This window comes from Alternaria incomplexa, assembly GCF_024043165.1.
Source record: "Alternaria incomplexa strain BMP 0042 chromosome Unknown scaffold_1, whole genome shotgun sequence".
In the NCBI taxonomy this organism is placed as follows: Eukaryota; Fungi; Ascomycota; class Dothideomycetes; order Pleosporales; family Pleosporaceae; genus Alternaria; species Alternaria incomplexa.
The window spans coordinates 1,933,519-1,949,537 of record NW_026249850.1 but is presented as its reverse complement, the minus strand read 5'-3'; the positions used below and the strand labels follow the sequence as shown (position 1 = coordinate 1,949,537).

General features: G+C 51.8%; 7 protein-coding genes across 7 annotated transcripts; 3 read left to right on the top strand and 4 right to left on the bottom strand.

Moving 5' to 3' along the window:
• Positions 1–475: 475 nt before the first annotated feature.
• On the bottom strand, positions 476–711 carry J4E90_000696 (uncharacterized protein; the record flags this gene model as incomplete). Its single annotated transcript, XM_051430292.1, has 2 exons — positions 476–600; positions 648–711. The coding sequence occupies 2 exons, from the start codon at positions 709–711 to the stop codon at positions 476–478; spliced, it is 189 nt and encodes a 62-aa protein (XP_051295779.1).
• A 478-nt stretch (positions 712–1,189) lies between these two features.
• On the top strand, positions 1,190–1,954 carry J4E90_000695 (uncharacterized protein; the record flags this gene model as incomplete). Its single annotated transcript, XM_051430291.1, has 1 exon — positions 1,190–1,954. The coding sequence occupies one exon, from the start codon at positions 1,190–1,192 to the stop codon at positions 1,952–1,954; it is 765 nt and encodes a 254-aa protein (XP_051295778.1).
• A 634-nt stretch (positions 1,955–2,588) lies between these two features.
• On the bottom strand, positions 2,589–3,189 carry J4E90_000694 (uncharacterized protein; the record flags this gene model as incomplete). Its single annotated transcript, XM_051430290.1, has 2 exons — positions 2,589–2,866; positions 2,925–3,189. The coding sequence occupies 2 exons, from the start codon at positions 3,187–3,189 to the stop codon at positions 2,589–2,591; spliced, it is 543 nt and encodes a 180-aa protein (XP_051295777.1).
• Positions 3,190–3,643: 454 nt separating this feature from the next.
• Positions 3,644–10,392, top strand: POL2 (DNA polymerase epsilon catalytic subunit; the record flags this gene model as incomplete). Its single annotated transcript, XM_051430289.1, has 2 exons — positions 3,644–4,254; positions 4,305–10,392. The coding sequence occupies 2 exons, from the start codon at positions 3,644–3,646 to the stop codon at positions 10,390–10,392; spliced, it is 6,699 nt and encodes a 2,232-aa protein (XP_051295776.1).
• Positions 10,393–11,103: 711 nt separating this feature from the next.
• On the top strand, positions 11,104–12,459 carry J4E90_000692 (uncharacterized protein; the record flags this gene model as incomplete). Its single annotated transcript, XM_051430288.1, has 3 exons — positions 11,104–11,775; positions 11,854–12,032; positions 12,096–12,459. The coding sequence occupies 3 exons, from the start codon at positions 11,104–11,106 to the stop codon at positions 12,457–12,459; spliced, it is 1,215 nt and encodes a 404-aa protein (XP_051295775.1).
• A 367-nt stretch (positions 12,460–12,826) lies between these two features.
• SMD1 (mRNA splicing protein smd1) lies at positions 12,827–13,438 on the bottom strand (the record flags this gene model as incomplete). Its single annotated transcript, XM_051430287.1, has 3 exons — positions 12,827–13,158; positions 13,324–13,373; positions 13,425–13,438. The coding sequence occupies 3 exons, from the start codon at positions 13,436–13,438 to the stop codon at positions 12,827–12,829; spliced, it is 396 nt and encodes a 131-aa protein (XP_051295774.1).
• A 339-nt stretch (positions 13,439–13,777) lies between these two features.
• On the bottom strand, positions 13,778–15,619 carry J4E90_000690 (uncharacterized protein; the record flags this gene model as incomplete). Its single annotated transcript, XM_051430286.1, has 1 exon — positions 13,778–15,619. One exon carries the CDS (start codon positions 15,617–15,619, stop codon positions 13,778–13,780), a length of 1,842 nt encoding a protein of 613 aa, XP_051295773.1.
• Positions 15,620–16,019: the final 400 nt, after the last annotated feature.

Here is a 16,019-nt window from a genome sequence, read left to right as displayed (position 1 = left end):
TGGGGCAATTGAGGAGATCAGAAAGAAAGCCGCAAGGTTGGCTCATGGAGATCCAAGAATGACCGCATGTTGGCGAGTCGTATAGAGTGCAGCCGCACATGTCGGACGGACAGAGAAGTTGCACAAGGTGTAGGTCTCGGGTAGTCAGACGACACAGGTCGAGTGTCGATAGTCCACCACTCTCAGCAGGATACGATTCGGCCAAGAAGGGGTGTTGGTAGTTGCGATGGGCTGAAGAGGGCTTCAAATCGTGAAGCGAAGAGTCTTTGATGGAGTGCGATCATGGAGCGACAGACGTGGGCGTAGAGGACATTGGAGACTCATCTGATATTGCTGATATATATAGTACATCCTGGAGCGCGATGTGAAGTATTGAGGCTTTTCGTGTTTACGCATTCATCGTTCGGAGTGAAGTCTGCCACGTTTGCCCCTTGATCGTTGTCGAATTCCAGGTTGTAATTCACGCGTGGCGCGATCACTGTTCTTTGGGATCCTTCTTGTCAAGCAAGTCAACCACACGCTTTTCTTCGGCATCGGCGTCCTCCTGAGCCTGGTTCTTGATTTGTTGCATGAGCTCGTACAGCTGACCAATTTGTTGATCTGTGATCCAGTCAGTAGGCAACGTTTACACTAGTTGGTAAACCTACCGCTCATCTTGTCAATTTTTGCTTTGTCCATCTTGGCTTCCTTCCATGAATCTCCTTCGAGCATTTGACAATATGTTTGCCATTCCGATAAAAATCCGATCTGTTCATGTCAGAAACTGTGACGTTGCAAAGCCACTACCCTGGATTGATCGCAACTCACTATTTGTACGGGATTTTCGATGTCCCTGTGCGCTCTGAACTCGGCCTTGACGTACATGTCACCAAGTAGTCGCTCTTCCACGCCCAGCCTTTTCCTATGTGAGCGTAGCAGGCGACGGTAAAGCGGTATTGGCGGCAACAAGGCAGCAGGTGCCGGCCTAAAGGGCCTAGATGCGCCTGCATCTGTCGCTGTAGCTAGCAATCTCGTGTAGGCTCTCATATTGGCACAAGAACTGGATGAAGATTCAAAATGTTGCGACAGAGGAACTGTGATGCATTCAGGAAGTGATGACCTCAGCCTCGGCTCTACTTTAGACTAGGGTGCTCCTTCCACTCCAATTGGCCCACACCGACAACTCCGATCTCGAAACAAAATCGCAACCATGCTGCCAACACCGTCCACATCCCACGTCTGTTTTGATCGCGTGTACGAACCAGCCGAAGACTCATATCTGTTACTCGATACGCTCTCATCTGCGTCGGAAACCGCATACCTGAAAGAGCGATTTGGCGATGCTTCAACGACCCCGCCATTGGTGCTTGAAGTGGGCGTAGGATCAGGCGTCGTATTAGCCTTCGTCGCTGCGAATGCAAGCACCATATTCAGTCGCCACGATGTGCTGACACTCGGGGTTGATATAAACAGCTTCGCCTGCAAAGCTGCTTCTCAAACAGTCCGCGATGCCATCAGAGAGCGGGAGAATGGACGCTCGGTCTTCATCGATGTCGTGAACGGCGACTTAGCAAGTGCTATCCGACCGCACTCTGTCGATGTCTTCATATTCAATCCACCATATGTCCCAGCTGAGTTGCCCGATCTGACGAGCCACGACAAGTACAACACTGTGCCGGAAGGAAAGACAGCGACGTCATTCGAACAGGACTCGTACCTTCTAGAGCTGTCGTACGCCGGAGGCGAGGATGGCATGGTGGTAACCGATAGAATGTTGGAGCAGCTACCGGAACTATTGAACTCGGATCGAGGTGTCGCATATGTGCTATTGTGCGCGCAGAACAAGCCGGAAGCTGTCAAACAGCGGATAAGAGATTGGGGTCCGGGTTGGATGGCGGAGACGGTAGGATCGAGCGGAAAGAAGGCGGGTTGGGAAAAGTTGGTGATCGTAAGAATCTGGCGAGACACAGAGTGAGGAGGAAGCTGTGCCTGGCACCAAGAACGCGAGTGGACTTGGTTCAACTGAGGGTTGAAGCGTGGGCAGCGAACCTTGCGTCCATCTCGACCAGAGTTGACCTTCGATCAGGATAGTGATTGTGGTGGGCCGACTTGACCACTCGATTTTGGTAAGGCAGGAGAGCGAGCGTCAGCCTTCGTTATTTTGGCGTCTTCTTGTCGTCCAGGTCAAAAGCCTTCGCGACGAGCAGCGATAGTTCGGTAGTGGTAACACGCTTGATCTCCCAGACGTTTGGCTTCCAGAGGAAGGCTTCGGTTTCGGTGCGTTCAACACAGTGATCAGCCTCAGCAGCTGTTGTTACTTTGCGCGTGGCCGTTGTTGTGATGGATGAGATACAGTGGAGATAATCCTGGCCAGCTGGAGGAAGAGTGGAGTAGGGTTGGGAGTTGACGCAGGAGTGTATGGGTAGATAAAGAAACCGAGCTCCCGGAGGAGGTGTTGTTGCGCGATATGTTGTCAAGATCAACAAAGCCAAATAGTAGCACATACATCGTTTAATACGATTTCGTGTCACATCAGGACATATCATACATATTCTTATACACAACTATACGTGAGATTGCCCGTTCCCCAGCGCCCTGACTGCGAAACACTACCAGAACTTGACGTTCTTCTGGTACCAATAACTCCAGCTCTTTCTCCTCTCGTCTTCTGCCTTCCGCTCCATTTCCAGTCGATCTTGCTCTTCCCTCGCCCTCCGCCGAGCCTCCTTCTTTGCCTCAATACTCGCACGCTTCTTCTCCATGAGCTCTTGTGCTTGTTTTATGCCGGCCTTTTCCTTGGATCGGTAGTACTGGCATACTTGGTAGGACACGACGGAGACGCCACACCAGGTTGCTACGGCCCAGTTGGAGGATGTGATGACGGGCTCTATGGTGCTGTCAGTACATTGCCCTAGAGTGCAATCTAGGGGTTTCTTGTCACGTACTCCCTATTATAGCGGCCAAACTTCCTCCTGCAAAGCCAGCTGCTAGTCCTTGCAATTGACTGTCTCGTACGCAAGGGCGTTTGTGAAAGTTCAAGTAGTACTCCGGCCCAAGACTTCGTACTGCGTCGATATATGTAGGGCCGCCATCTGATGTCTTTTCTCCGCCTGCTGTATGCGCTGTGCCTCCGGGCATAGTGTTTGCCGGCGCGCGGGGCTTTGGCGGCAGCGCATTCAAATCGACGGTATTCCGCGTATCGTCGGCCATGGTGGTGTGATGGGTGGGTTACTGGAGGACGGCGGGGAGGCAAAATTCGCGCGCGTTGTCTCTACTGGAGATTCGAGGAGAGTTTTCGTAGTCGTGGTTGCTGGTTGCTGGTATTCCGACTGTGGTAGGGTGAGTCGCAGTTGGTTCACTTTCTCAGGATGCGGAATAGGCCCGAAAATATGCAGCATGTATGATCCCACGAGATCGGGGACAGGGTGTGGCTGTGCGCAGCCACACCAAAATCAATTTGCCCAGACGGGGAAAGCGCAAAACACGCTCGCGCGCGTCGCGTCCAGCATTTGCCGATCCACCCTTTAGGACTGCGAGACCCTCGACAAGACACTCCCACCGCCAATTGTCGATACCCCGTCTTTTCGCTCTTTCACTGTCCCAATGATACCCTGACCTGCATACTTAGCATTTAATACTCTTTTACCTTCTGCCACCATACACCATGGCGCCACGACGCGCAGGTCAGCCCTTCCGCCGGGTGGGCAAGTTGGGCAACACATCCTACGGCCCACGGAAACCCAAGACGGTCGATGCCTCGTCACTCCGCAGCGGCGAGGGCACCTCGCAAAACGAGAAACTCGAATCCACGCGCCTCGCCCACCGCATCGATGAGACTATGGGCTTCGCACGCTTCGACTCGGGCAAGAAGAAAGTGGGATGGCTCGTCAACATGCATTCGACAACAATAGAAGACGAGGACGTACCAGGTGGCAGAGCCGGCGTAGACTTCTACTTCATTGGCGACGAAGGCGACACATTTAAAGCGACGCTCGAATACGACCCATACTTTCTGCTGGCGATCAAGAAGGGCAGGGAACAAGACGTGGAAGAATACTGCAAGAAATCGTACGAGGGCTTGATCAAGTCGATCAAGACGGTCGAGAAGGAGGATCTGAGCATGCCAAATCATCTGACAGGATACCGGAGAAAGTTCTTGCAACTCACATTCGCCAACGTGAACGACCTCTTGGCTGTCAGGAAAGCGGTCGCACCAGTGGTAGAGAAGAACAAGAAGAACGTCAATGCGATGGATACATATGCCGAGGTTGCAAAGTGAGCCCAGCTCGTCCCCTCTGCGTATGCAATGGCTAACACCCACACAGTGGCAACGGCGCATTTGACTTTTTTGATAACGACGAGTACGAATACGAGAAACGATTTACGACCACCGTTGACGCGAGCGATTTCATTTTAGACATTCGGGAATACGATGTTCCCTACCACGTACGAGTGGCTATCGACAAGGACGTTCGGATCGGAAATTGGTACACTGTCGAGGCCAAGCATGGTGTAATAAGCATCAAGTGCATAGAGGACCGCCTTACACCAGCGGATCCCGTCGTCATGGCCTACGATATCGAAACAACAAAGCTCCCGCTGAAATTCCCCGACGCTGCTATCGATCAGATCATGATGATATCGTACATGATTGACGGTCAGGGATTCCTCATCACCAACCGCGAAATCGTATCGGAAGATATTTCAGACTTTGAGTACACGCCAAAACCAGAATACCAGGGTCCATTCATGATATTCAACGAGCCGGACGAGAAGGCAGTGCTGGAACGTTTCTTCGAACACATCAAAGAAGCGAAGCCGACGGTCATGGTCACCTACAACGGAGACTTCTTCGATTGGCCGTTCGTTGAAGCAAGAGCTAGCGTACAGGGTATCGACATGTATCAAGAGATTGGGTTCAGGAAGAATAGCGAGGACATCTACCAGTCAGACTATTGTGCGCATATGGATGCCTTCTCTTGGGTCAGTCGAGACAGTTACCTACCTCAAGGAAGTCGTGGTCTGAAGGCTGTTACTATGGCTAAGCTTGGATACGACCCCGATGAGCTCGATCCAGAACTCATGACACCTTATGCAGCTGAACGACCGCAAACGCTTGCAGAGTACTCTGTCTCTGACGCTGTCGCGACTTACTACTTGTACATGAAGTATGTGCACCCATTCATCTTCGCTTTGTGCAAGATCCTACCACTCGGACCAGACGACGCGCTGCGCAAGGGTACAGGTACCCTTTGCGAGATGCTTTTGATGGTGCAGGCATACCAGAAAGGCATCGTCCTACCGAACAAGCATCAGGCGCCGAAGGAAGCTTTCTGGGAAGGTCATCTTTTGGAGTCCGAGACTTATGTTGGTGGTCACGTCGAAGCGCTGGAAGCTGGCGTGTTCCGAAGCGACATCGCATATAATTTCGCTGTCGACCCTACGGCTATTGATGAGCTGCTCCACGATCTCGATGCAGCGCTGAAGTTCAGCATCGAGGTTGAAGAAAAGAAGAAGATGGAGGACGTCGTCAACTACGATGAGATCAAGGCCGAGATCGTTGAGAAGCTCATGCAGCTCAAAACTACACCGAATCGTAACGAGCGACCCCTCATCTACCATTTGGACGTTGCGTCTATGTATCCGAACATCATGACAACTAATCGTTTACAACCCGATTCCATGATTGACGAGTCAAATTGCGCGGCTTGCGACTTCAACCGCCCAGGAAAGACGTGCGATCGCCGAATGCCATGGGCTTGGAGAGGTGAGTACCTCCCAGCTAAACGTGACGAATACAACATGGTCCGAAATGCTTTGGAAAACGAGCAATTCCCTGGGAGATTTCCCAATTCGCCAAAGAGAACATTTCAAGAACTGTCGGAAGACGAACAGGCTACTCTGATTAGGAAGCGTCTGACCGACTACTCCAAGAAGATCTACCACAAGGTTCACGATGCTACGACAATCGAGCGAGAGGCCATCATCTGTCAGCGTGAGAATCCATTCTACGTTGACACCGTCAGTGGCTTCCGTGACCGACGTTACGATTTCAAGGGCAAACAGAAGGTCTGGAAGGGCAAGACGGAAGCACTCAAGGCAGCCGGCGCTCCTGCTACCGAAGTTGAGGATGCAAAGAAGATGATTGTTCTGTTTGACTCTATGCAGTTGGCTCACAAGGTCATTCTCAACTCCTTTTACGGATACGTCATGCGAAAAGGATCCCGTTGGTACTCCCTCGAGATGGCCGGTGTCACTTGCTTGACTGGTGCCCGCATCATCCAATTGGCCCGCTCTCTAGTCGAGCGCATTGGACGACCCCTGGAGCTTGACACCGACGGTATCTGGGCTATTCTACCAGCGACCTTTCCGGAAAACTTTGCTTTCAAACTCAGCAACGGCAAGAAGCTGACGATCTCGTATCCTTGCACGATGTTGAACCACTTGGTCCACGCGCAGTACACCAACCACCAGTACGAGACACTGGTAGACCCAGAAACCTTCCGGTACGAGAAGCATAGCGACAACTCCATCTTCTTCGAAGTCGATGGGCCGTACAAGGCCATGATCTTGCCGACATCGAAGGAAGAGGATAAGAACTTAAAGAAGCGTTATGCTGTGTTCAACCACGACGGTAGCTTGGCGGAACTGAAGGGTTTTGAGGTGAAGCGTCGTGGTGAGCTAAAGCTCATCAAGAATTTCCAGGCTCAGATCTTCAAGTTCTTCTTGGAAGGTACAACACTGGAAGAAACGTATGGAGCCGTCGCGAAGGTCGCCAACCGATGGCTCGATATTCTCGACACTCGTGGAGCGACACTGGCAGATGAAGAGCTCATCGATCTCATTGTGGAGAACAAGAGTATGACGAAGACGTTGGAGGAGTATGGAGCGCAGAAGTCTACTGCTATCACAACTGCCAAACGTCTCGCTGAGTTTTTGGGCGAACAGATGGTGAAAGACAAGGGTCTAAACTGCAAGTACATCATCTCCAAGACGCCCAGGAACGCTCCCGTCACTGAACGTGCCGTTCCTTTGGCGATCTTTTCGGCAGAGGAAACTGTCAAAAGGTACTTCTTGAGGAAATGGTTGCGAGACGATCCTGGAGAGATGGACCTTCGTTCTATCCTTGACTGGGATTATTACCGCGAACGTCTGGCATCTGTCATCCAAAAGCTCATTACCATCCCTGCAGCATACCAGAAAGTCCGAAACCCCGTTCCCAGGGTGCCGCATCCTGACTGGCTTGACCGCAGGATCCGTCAGAAGGAGGACAAGCTCCAACAGACAAAGATGACGGATATGTTCAGCAAAAAGGTGTTAACCGACGGCGACGCCAACGTTGCGAACAACAAGCTGTCTGGGGATTTCGAAGACTTCGGCTCTGCAAAGCTAACGCAGAATCAATCCCAGATGAAGAAGGGCATAGTCACTAAGATGGTGGCGAAGCGCAAGGAGCCCGAGCCTGCAGTACCTATTGTCGACCCATACGCCGCACTTCCCAAAGTCATCCCAAGCATCGATAAGGACTATTCCGGATGGTTGATGTACCAGAAACAGAAGTGGAAGATTCAGCGAGAAGCACGGAAGCGCAGACGACAACTGTTCGGAGAGAAGGCTGTTGATGCGTCCGATGCGATCGGTAGCTTTTTCAGGAACCAGGCTCAATCTTTGTACATCAGTACATGGCAGCTTGTTCAGCTGCGACCGACCGAGACGCCAGGCGAGGTCAGAGCTTTCGTTCTGATCGACAAGAAGATACACGCCCTCAAGATCATCGTGCCTCGACAATTGTATCTGAACCTGAGGAGTGAAGATCTTCCAGATGTCTCGATTAGTGGGTGCTCTGTGGAGAAGGTCGTCAACCATTCTCTGCCGAACGGGCATCCATCGATCCATCTGTTCAAGCTCCAGATGTCGGAAGAGACATACGTCCAGGAAGCAAACAGTATTTCAGCATTGTTCAACCATTCCAGTGTCGAAGGCGTATACGAGAAGCATGTGCCACTCAATATACGAGCCATACTTGAGCTGGGTAGTACCTGCACATTCGACGAGTCGCAGAAGGGTGTGCTCGGAAAGGGTCTTGAACAAGGTTTCGATCTGTCGGCACTGCGAAAGGTGCCGACAAAAGAGCCATACCTGGCTGAGGCACCGTTCAACTATCTATACCTCTATCACGTCAGCAGCGGAGACCGCAACATCTACGGTATCTTCTCAACATCAAAGAATGAGGCGCACATTGTCATCCAGAACAAGTCCAAGGATTCTCAGGGTATGCCTAACGTCGACCGCATCTACCGGGATGCACTGCAACGACGGATGGAAGACAGCAATGGCGAACCGTGGCAGACTATGATCGAGTACCAGGATGACATTCATTTCAAGACAACGATGGTGACTACAAAGCGGAAGGCCCTTCTTGAGGTCGGGGACATTGTCAAAAAGATGAAGGCAGACGAAAGCGGGCCCATGATTGTGGTCATGCAGTCGCCAAACCAGGCTCTTCTCTCCCACGACATTCCTATCCTTAAGAAACTACCCATCTTACCGCTTCACCCTGATGAGACTGATAAGCAACTACCACCACTCGGCTGGCAGGCGTTCATTGCCAGGCGACTAGTAGGCCACTATCTTGATCTTGGGTCCTGGGTTGCCCATCTGCTGGAGCTTGCTCGCTATGGAGACGTCCCGCTCTGCAACCTGGAGAGCAACGACCCACGCTTCCTGATCGATATCGCATATGCACGACGCTTGCAGAAGGAACGAGTGATACTCTGGTGGTCTGGTCAGGCGAAGCCAGATCACGCTGGGTACGAGAAGGATGACATTCTTGGGCCCCTGGAGACGGTGGACATGCCGTCGGTAAACAACCCAGGTACATACTCGTCAGTATGCATCGACATCAACCTTCGTAACCTCGCTATCAACACCATCCTGTCGTCGTCTCTGGTCAACGAGCTTGAGGGTGCAGACTCTGTTTCCTTCAACCCATCTTATGATTCTACGGGTGACGGGTCCCACGTCATCGTGTCAGACAACGCTTTTGCAGGCGCCGGTATCACCGTCCTCCGAGAGATGGTAAAGGCATGGTGGGTTGAAGCTGTTCAAGCCGGGCACGGCTTTAGTATGGCCGATGTCATGGTCCAACATCTCGTCCGCTGGGTCAGCAGTCCGGGATCGTTCCTCTACGACCGCGCACTACACTACTATGTCCAGATGATGTCGAAGAAGACGTTACAGCAACTCATGACGGATTTCAAGCGTGTCGGTTCGCACATCGTATTTGCTAGTCCGAACCGCCTGCTTCTCCAGACGACTAAAGCTGAAGTGGGTAACGCTTATGCGTACAGTCAGTACATCATCAAGACGATCAAGTCGAAACCGCTCTTCCAGTTCATGGAGCTTGAGATCAAAGAATACTGGGACTACCTGGTCTGGTATGACGAGTTCAACTACGGAGGCAAAGGATGCAATGAAGTCACCGAGGACGAGACACAGCCGGTTGAGAACATCATGTGTTGGCAGCTTGCACAGTTCCTGCCGCCGAAGTTCCAGCCGACCTTCAACGATTGGGTTGTGGAGTTCATAGAACTCATGCACGCACGAAAACGCCCTGGGATTATGGAAGACGGCTCGCCACCCAGAGTCACCCAGATCCCGCTCCGACCACTTACTGTCGATCCGAACGAGCAATCGCAGATCCTGCCGAAGCAGTTCACTAGACCTCTGTCTAAGCAGATGAACGTTTTCGCCAAGAAGCAACACGCAGAGGTCTTAGATCCCCTCTTCGCTTCCGACTATGTCTTCCCCGAGCTTCCAGGCTCGCATCTCAAGCTCACGAATCCGGTCTTGCAACTCGTCAAGAGCATCATGCAAGTGCTAAGTCTGGATCGTGCCATCTCGCTCGAAGCGCGTGCGCTGCGAAAGGAGTTACTGAACCTCTTCGACATTCGCGAGTTCAGCGCAGAAGCTAGCTTTACCAACCCTAGTGCCGCCCTCGTCGTCCGGGGCGTCATCTGTGATGATTGCACATCTTCGCGCGACCTGGATCTCTGCCGCGACTCCTCCCTCCTTCCAGTCATCCTTCCCGACAGCGACGCCGCCCCCGTCCTTCCCAAATGGAAGTGCGACAACTGCGAGTCAACCTACGACAAGCGACGCATCGAAGAGCAACTCGTCGGCGAAGTGCAGAAGATGGTACTCGAATGGTGTACGCAAGATCTAAAGTGCGGCAAGTGCAAGAGGCTACGCAGCAATGAGTTCATGGAACACTGTGCTTGCGCAGGCGAATGGGTAGCTACGAAGAACAAGCAGGAGATCAAGAGGAATATGAATGTGTACGGCAATGTTGCAAGATTCTATACGCTGGGTATGTTGGAAGCTGTTGTTGAGGAATGCTTGGAGAGTTTCTGAGGGGCATGGAAATTTGTGGTATGATGGCGATCGATCGCTACGGCGTTCTTGTCTTGGGCATGTGTGCGGAATCGGGGCGCGCGGCGTCCTCGGTCTTACTCCGCATGGGTTTTGATATCGATTTCCCGGGCTTTTCTGCCCTTTAGCATTTAGAGGCGTTTGGAGCGACTAAGTGGGGTAAAGGTCCTCCATTCGTCCACTTCGCGTCTTGTTTATCCCGACGTACATATATCAACCAACCCTTGTAACAATCTTATCAGCTCATAAAATCACGACCCTTGCTCACTGCCGATTTCTGATCAACAGTGATGAACAGCGATCCGAATGCAAAAAGCCAAGAAAGGATTACGTTTGAGACATGGGAGGTAGGAGCGGGGCTTGCGTCAACTTGGTCCTGGGATGCCGTGCGAGCACGCCATTTGGGGCTAAATGATCGCAAACAACAACATGGATTCAGATATGATGCGATAACATCAGAATGAGGGGATGAGGGGGAGACGAGGCTTAGGAAGGCAGGGATCGATGGAAATAAAAGTATATATAGACAAATCAATCTTGCTTTTACGTGTTTTCAACGGCTTTTGTGTAACCTTCTTGATCACATCCATTCGAGGAATTGAAGAGACACACATACCCAGCTGTTCATAATTCCACTTATCCTTTTCAAGACCGAGCTCCTGCCGTCCAATTGGCTCGAGAACCTTCACCAAAATGGCGCCAGCACTCACTTCTCCCTCGCCTAGTGCACCACACACCCTCCCCAACCCAGCCACTACAACCACAAAGAAAGCCCCCAAATCCATCTTCCCAGATGGAATACGCACATCAGGCCAACACGAGCCCATCTACTCCCTCTTACAACCCTACTCTGCCTTCCCCAAAGAAATCACCGGCCCAACAGCATGGAGCAAAACAGACTACGCATCCAACCCCGAACGCTGGACGCACATCTTCTCAGCCGACGAAGTGCGCGAGATGAGCGAAGCAGCAGATGCCTTCATCGCCTCCGGAACGCCCTTGACAGGCATCACCAAAGATCTATTCCCACTACCCAACTTCTCCAAGTTCCTTGAGCCGTTGCGAAAAGAATTGATCGATGGCAAGGGATTCATTCTCTTTAAAGGTATGCCTGTTGAGCAATGGGGAAACCAGAAATCTGCTGTGGCGTATATGGGTCTCGGAACGTATCTGGGTTACTTTGTGAGCCAGAATAGTCGGGGTCATGTGCTTGGACATGTGAAGGATCTGGGTGAAGATGCCACGGCGATTGATAAGGTGCGGATTTATCGGACGAATGCCAGGCAGTTCTTCCATGCTGATGATTCGGATCTGGTGGGGCTGTTGTGCGTGGCTAAGGCGTTGGAGGGTGGGGAGTCTGATCTTGTAAGTCATATTGCGATTTCCCGAGTTCGCAAGACCTCTCCAAAAGTATGCGGTTTTGCTGACTTGTTGCGTGTACAGGTCAGTAGCCATGAAGTGTGGAATGATCTTCAGAAAAACCACACTGATGTTGCCGAACTACTCACCCAACCTATCTGGTACTTTGACCGTAAAGGCGAGACAAGCGTTGGACAGAAGGAATGGATTAAAACCGCCGTGTTCTACCTCGAGACGGGAGAGAATCCAAGGGTCTACAGCAAGTAAGCAAGCGCCTGAGGAACCATGAAGTCCTCAGAATTTCAGACTGACAGAACCGTCAACAGATTTGACCCCTACTTTGTCCGTTCCTTGACCCGTTTCTCGGACGCAGGTCTCATCCCCGCTCTTTCCGACGCCCAAGAACGCGCCATTACCATTCTCGAGGAGACATGCCAAAAGCATGCGCTGCACATGATTCTGGACGTGGGCGATATCCAGTTCCTGTCCAACAACCATATATTCCACGCCAGAACAGCGTACAAAGACTATGCGCCACCGGCGCCAAGGAGGCACTTGATGAGGTTGTGGTTGAGTACGCCGGAGGGAGAGGGTGGATGGAAATTGCCGTTCCACGATAGTAACGAGAAGAAGAGGGGTGGGATTCAGGTCAACGATACGGCACCCGTTGCACCGTATGACGCGGAGTAGTCGGTTATCGCGGGCGATACGTATCTAGCTTTGTAAGTAGCCTGCGAACGTTTGTATAGCAAAGAAAATCGGAGATTCGCAGAAGACCGTACAGTGTTGCGATTCAATGTGGTATCATTCTTCTCTCGAGGCGCGACTTTTGCACCAACCCTTGTGTTTGGACGCCACACATGCTGGACTGTCTCTGCACGTTCAGCTGATCCAACGGTGATCCTACTGCGCGTGCAGCTTTGGTGTCGTGTATGCAGTAACCCATAATTTCAATCTTCCAAATTTCATAGCGCAATCCCCAGCCGTCTTGCGACGCCGTGATGCGCATCTGCGGGTGATGTTTCTGGCCTTCAATCTCTGATGTCTTTTTCTGCGCCTAGAAACCCCGTCCGCGTCCCCTGCCACCGCCGCCTCTTCCGCGACCACCTCCACCACGTCCACGGCCTCCTCCGCGGCCACCGCCCCTTGCACCACGGTCACCACCACCGACCTCTTTCCTTGCCTTGTTCTTGGGCTTGGGCGCGTCGTCGATGAGAAGTGTGTCGAGCGGTAATGAATCAGGGAGGATGATGTAACGAATTGTGGAACCGCGGACGGTCATTGTGTCGAGGGCTACGGTGTCGCGAGACTTGGGCGTGTACTTGACGGCTCGGAGCGCAACGTTCATGAGCGGTGAGACGGAGGTGATTGTGCCGTTTACGATAGTGCCTGCGCTCCTGTCAGATCATGTTCCCAGGAAGTAGCTGAAGGAAGGTTTCGATGTAAAAGCGTGCTTGCGCAACTCTAAGAAGACGCGCTCGCAACAGAGCTGCTGTCGCCAGACAACAACGCGATGAAAGTAGAAAACAGAGAGGAAGCATGGGCTTTACTGACCATTCTTGAGCTCGACTGTGACCGTCTCATTCTGGCACTTCATAAGAAACCTGCGCGAAGCCGTTAGTTGCAAGTCTCGCAGAAGTTGAGGGCTAGCCTACCTGACGAGCTTCATGATTACTACTTTTCGACCTGGGGAGTAGTATAACTCGGAGTAGTTGTATGGGTATTATGCTATCGGCGATTGGATATGGTATAGCTGCTGCGGCGCGAAGATACTCGCGGGGAAGCTCCGACTAGGAAATTGCGATCGAGCTTCAGGCTGCACGGGCCGAGGTTAATCCGTGACCGGAGTCACGTGCACTAAAACTCACGCCCCCAAGATCAACATTAACATCACGAACTTGTACTACACAAGTATTAAGATGAGTTTCGACTCAAAGCATGTGGCCTCATATCTCCTCTGAATTACGTACGCTAATTATAGTATACATAGCGAACATACAATGGCACGTTACTCATTCCTTCCTTCAATAAAAGAGTAAGTGCCCCAACATCCCTCAGCCGATCCTTGGCCACCCTTGCGCTGCTTGCCTTTACCTTCGTGCTTGGTACGGGGTTCTGAAGTAGGCCGTGTAATCTTCAACGACCGGTCTGCTTTTATCTGTCGAACTTTTGGCGACCCGCCCGCCCTGCGAGAAGAGCTTGCGCCGTCTGGTGTATAGAAGATCTGCTCAAACTGTGCCTCTTCTCGAGCAGTAATCGGAGCTGCGTTCAGAGCTTTTTGCATCTCATCACTCGAGGATTGATATGTAGGGGCTGTGGGTTCGTACTGTATCGGTCTGTGTGTGATGTCGAAGCTGTACGTCTCCTTCAAGTACTTGGCGATGGCATGGTTCTCTTCCTCAGTGCCACTGCCGTAGTGATTCTTCAGCTCCTTTGCTACGAGCGTGTCCAGAATAACGCCTCGGTTCAGCGGTTTCTCACCCGCCTGCTTAGAAGGATTGTTGCTCGGTAGCGCAACTGTGGCATCCCAACGCAGGCCCATAGCGGCAAGTCTGTCTCTACCTGACCATCCTGTAGCGCGCAGTGGGGTCTCCTGAACAAAGCTTCTGACGCGCTCCTCAAGGTCTTCCCAGCTAACTTTCTGAACAAACCAAGGTCGCAGCATCTCCTCAACAGCGTCAGAAAACCCACGGAACGATTTGTTCGAATAGTACAAGTGCTGGACCTTGCCCATCAGAAAGCCCACATCCATCCCCGTGATGGTAGGATTTACGCCGACTCGGCGCAAAATTTCATGCCAGTCTTGGAAAATGTGCTTTCGAAGGCGCACTTCAGAGTCGACCTGTAGGGCATTGATAAAGCGGCATAGAACTACACGAGCTTCTACTTGTGTCACCTCGCCAGCGATGTCGATGACTGAAGTATCGAATAGTTGAGGATGGGTCTGGGTGAGTAAGCGCGCTCGTGCTTTTTTGAAATATACAGCCGCTAATTTGCGTTCACTGATGGCTTCCATGGCCGCGTCTAGGGGCATTTTCAACGCAGCCTCGTATTTCATGTTCCGAAGATAACCTTGTAGGTGGAACTCAAGCTGTTCCACTTTCATGATATCCTCGATACCGCCATTGACATGTCCTCGGCGGGGGTCGAAAGGTGGTGCTAAGTTTGCTGCTCGTAGAGGCTCCATGATGTCGCTTGGTAGGAGATCTCTGCTACTAGGGTTAACGCCCAGGCTGTATAGGAGGGTGCGGTAATGTTGAGACAGAAAGCGCGCATCTAACGCAACGAGCTTTTTCGCTCGATCAACAATTTGTGTCCTCATTGCCGGTGTCAATGGCCCGTAGAAGTCACTCAAGACTTGTCGTCCTTCCGCTTCGGCACGCAATCGCGCAGGGAGGCCCAGTTCTGTTCGGCACTCTGCGACAAGAACCTCTAGATCAATTCCGAAATTTCCTGTAGCGTACGGTAAACTCGATTCGATGTTCCTATAGGTCTCGGCAGATGGCTTTTCGTAATAGGCAGGGGTGTCTTTGATGAATGTCTTGATTTTCCTCATATACTCTTGTCTTTCTCCTTCTCCGGGAAATAAAGGATAATCCCATACCGAGAAAACCCCTTCACCAGCTGTGGATTGTGTTGATCTTGTAGGAGTGTAGAGCTTTTCGCCCGCAGGGTTACGGTATCCACCATTGATATACATGATGCTTGGATCCTTGGAAGCCCTTTGCTCTATGCTGTTGATTCTGGCGACAAGGATAACATGATCTGCGATGGGAAATTCGTGGGTGACCTTGCACTCCATCGCAGCCAACACCTGTTCCCCCAGTACCTGCGGCGCAAGAGAAGGCATATTACTAGGATCATAATGATGCCTAGGCTTATCGAGCTTAGGCTGATAGAGTCTAAGCTCCTTTGATCGCAGATTGTAGGCATCCGGATGGTTCCCTCTACAAAATAGATCGACGACTTTCGCACCGCCTCTGTCAGCGGAGGGGTAATGAACGCGAAAAAGGCCATTGGCTGCCCGGATAGCGTCTAAGGTCTTTGACGGTTGTTTGATGTTGAAGGAAATCGTAGGCGGATCGAGTGTAACGGTGCTAAGTGAAGAAACGGCAACGCCCATGGGAACGTGTTCTTGAGTATCGGGGTCGATACTTTTGACCGTGAGGACTGCGACCGAGCTCGGAACGTTACGCATCACTCTGCGCACCGAGTTCTTGAGTCGCTCTTCCCCCAGCTCCGCCTCAGAG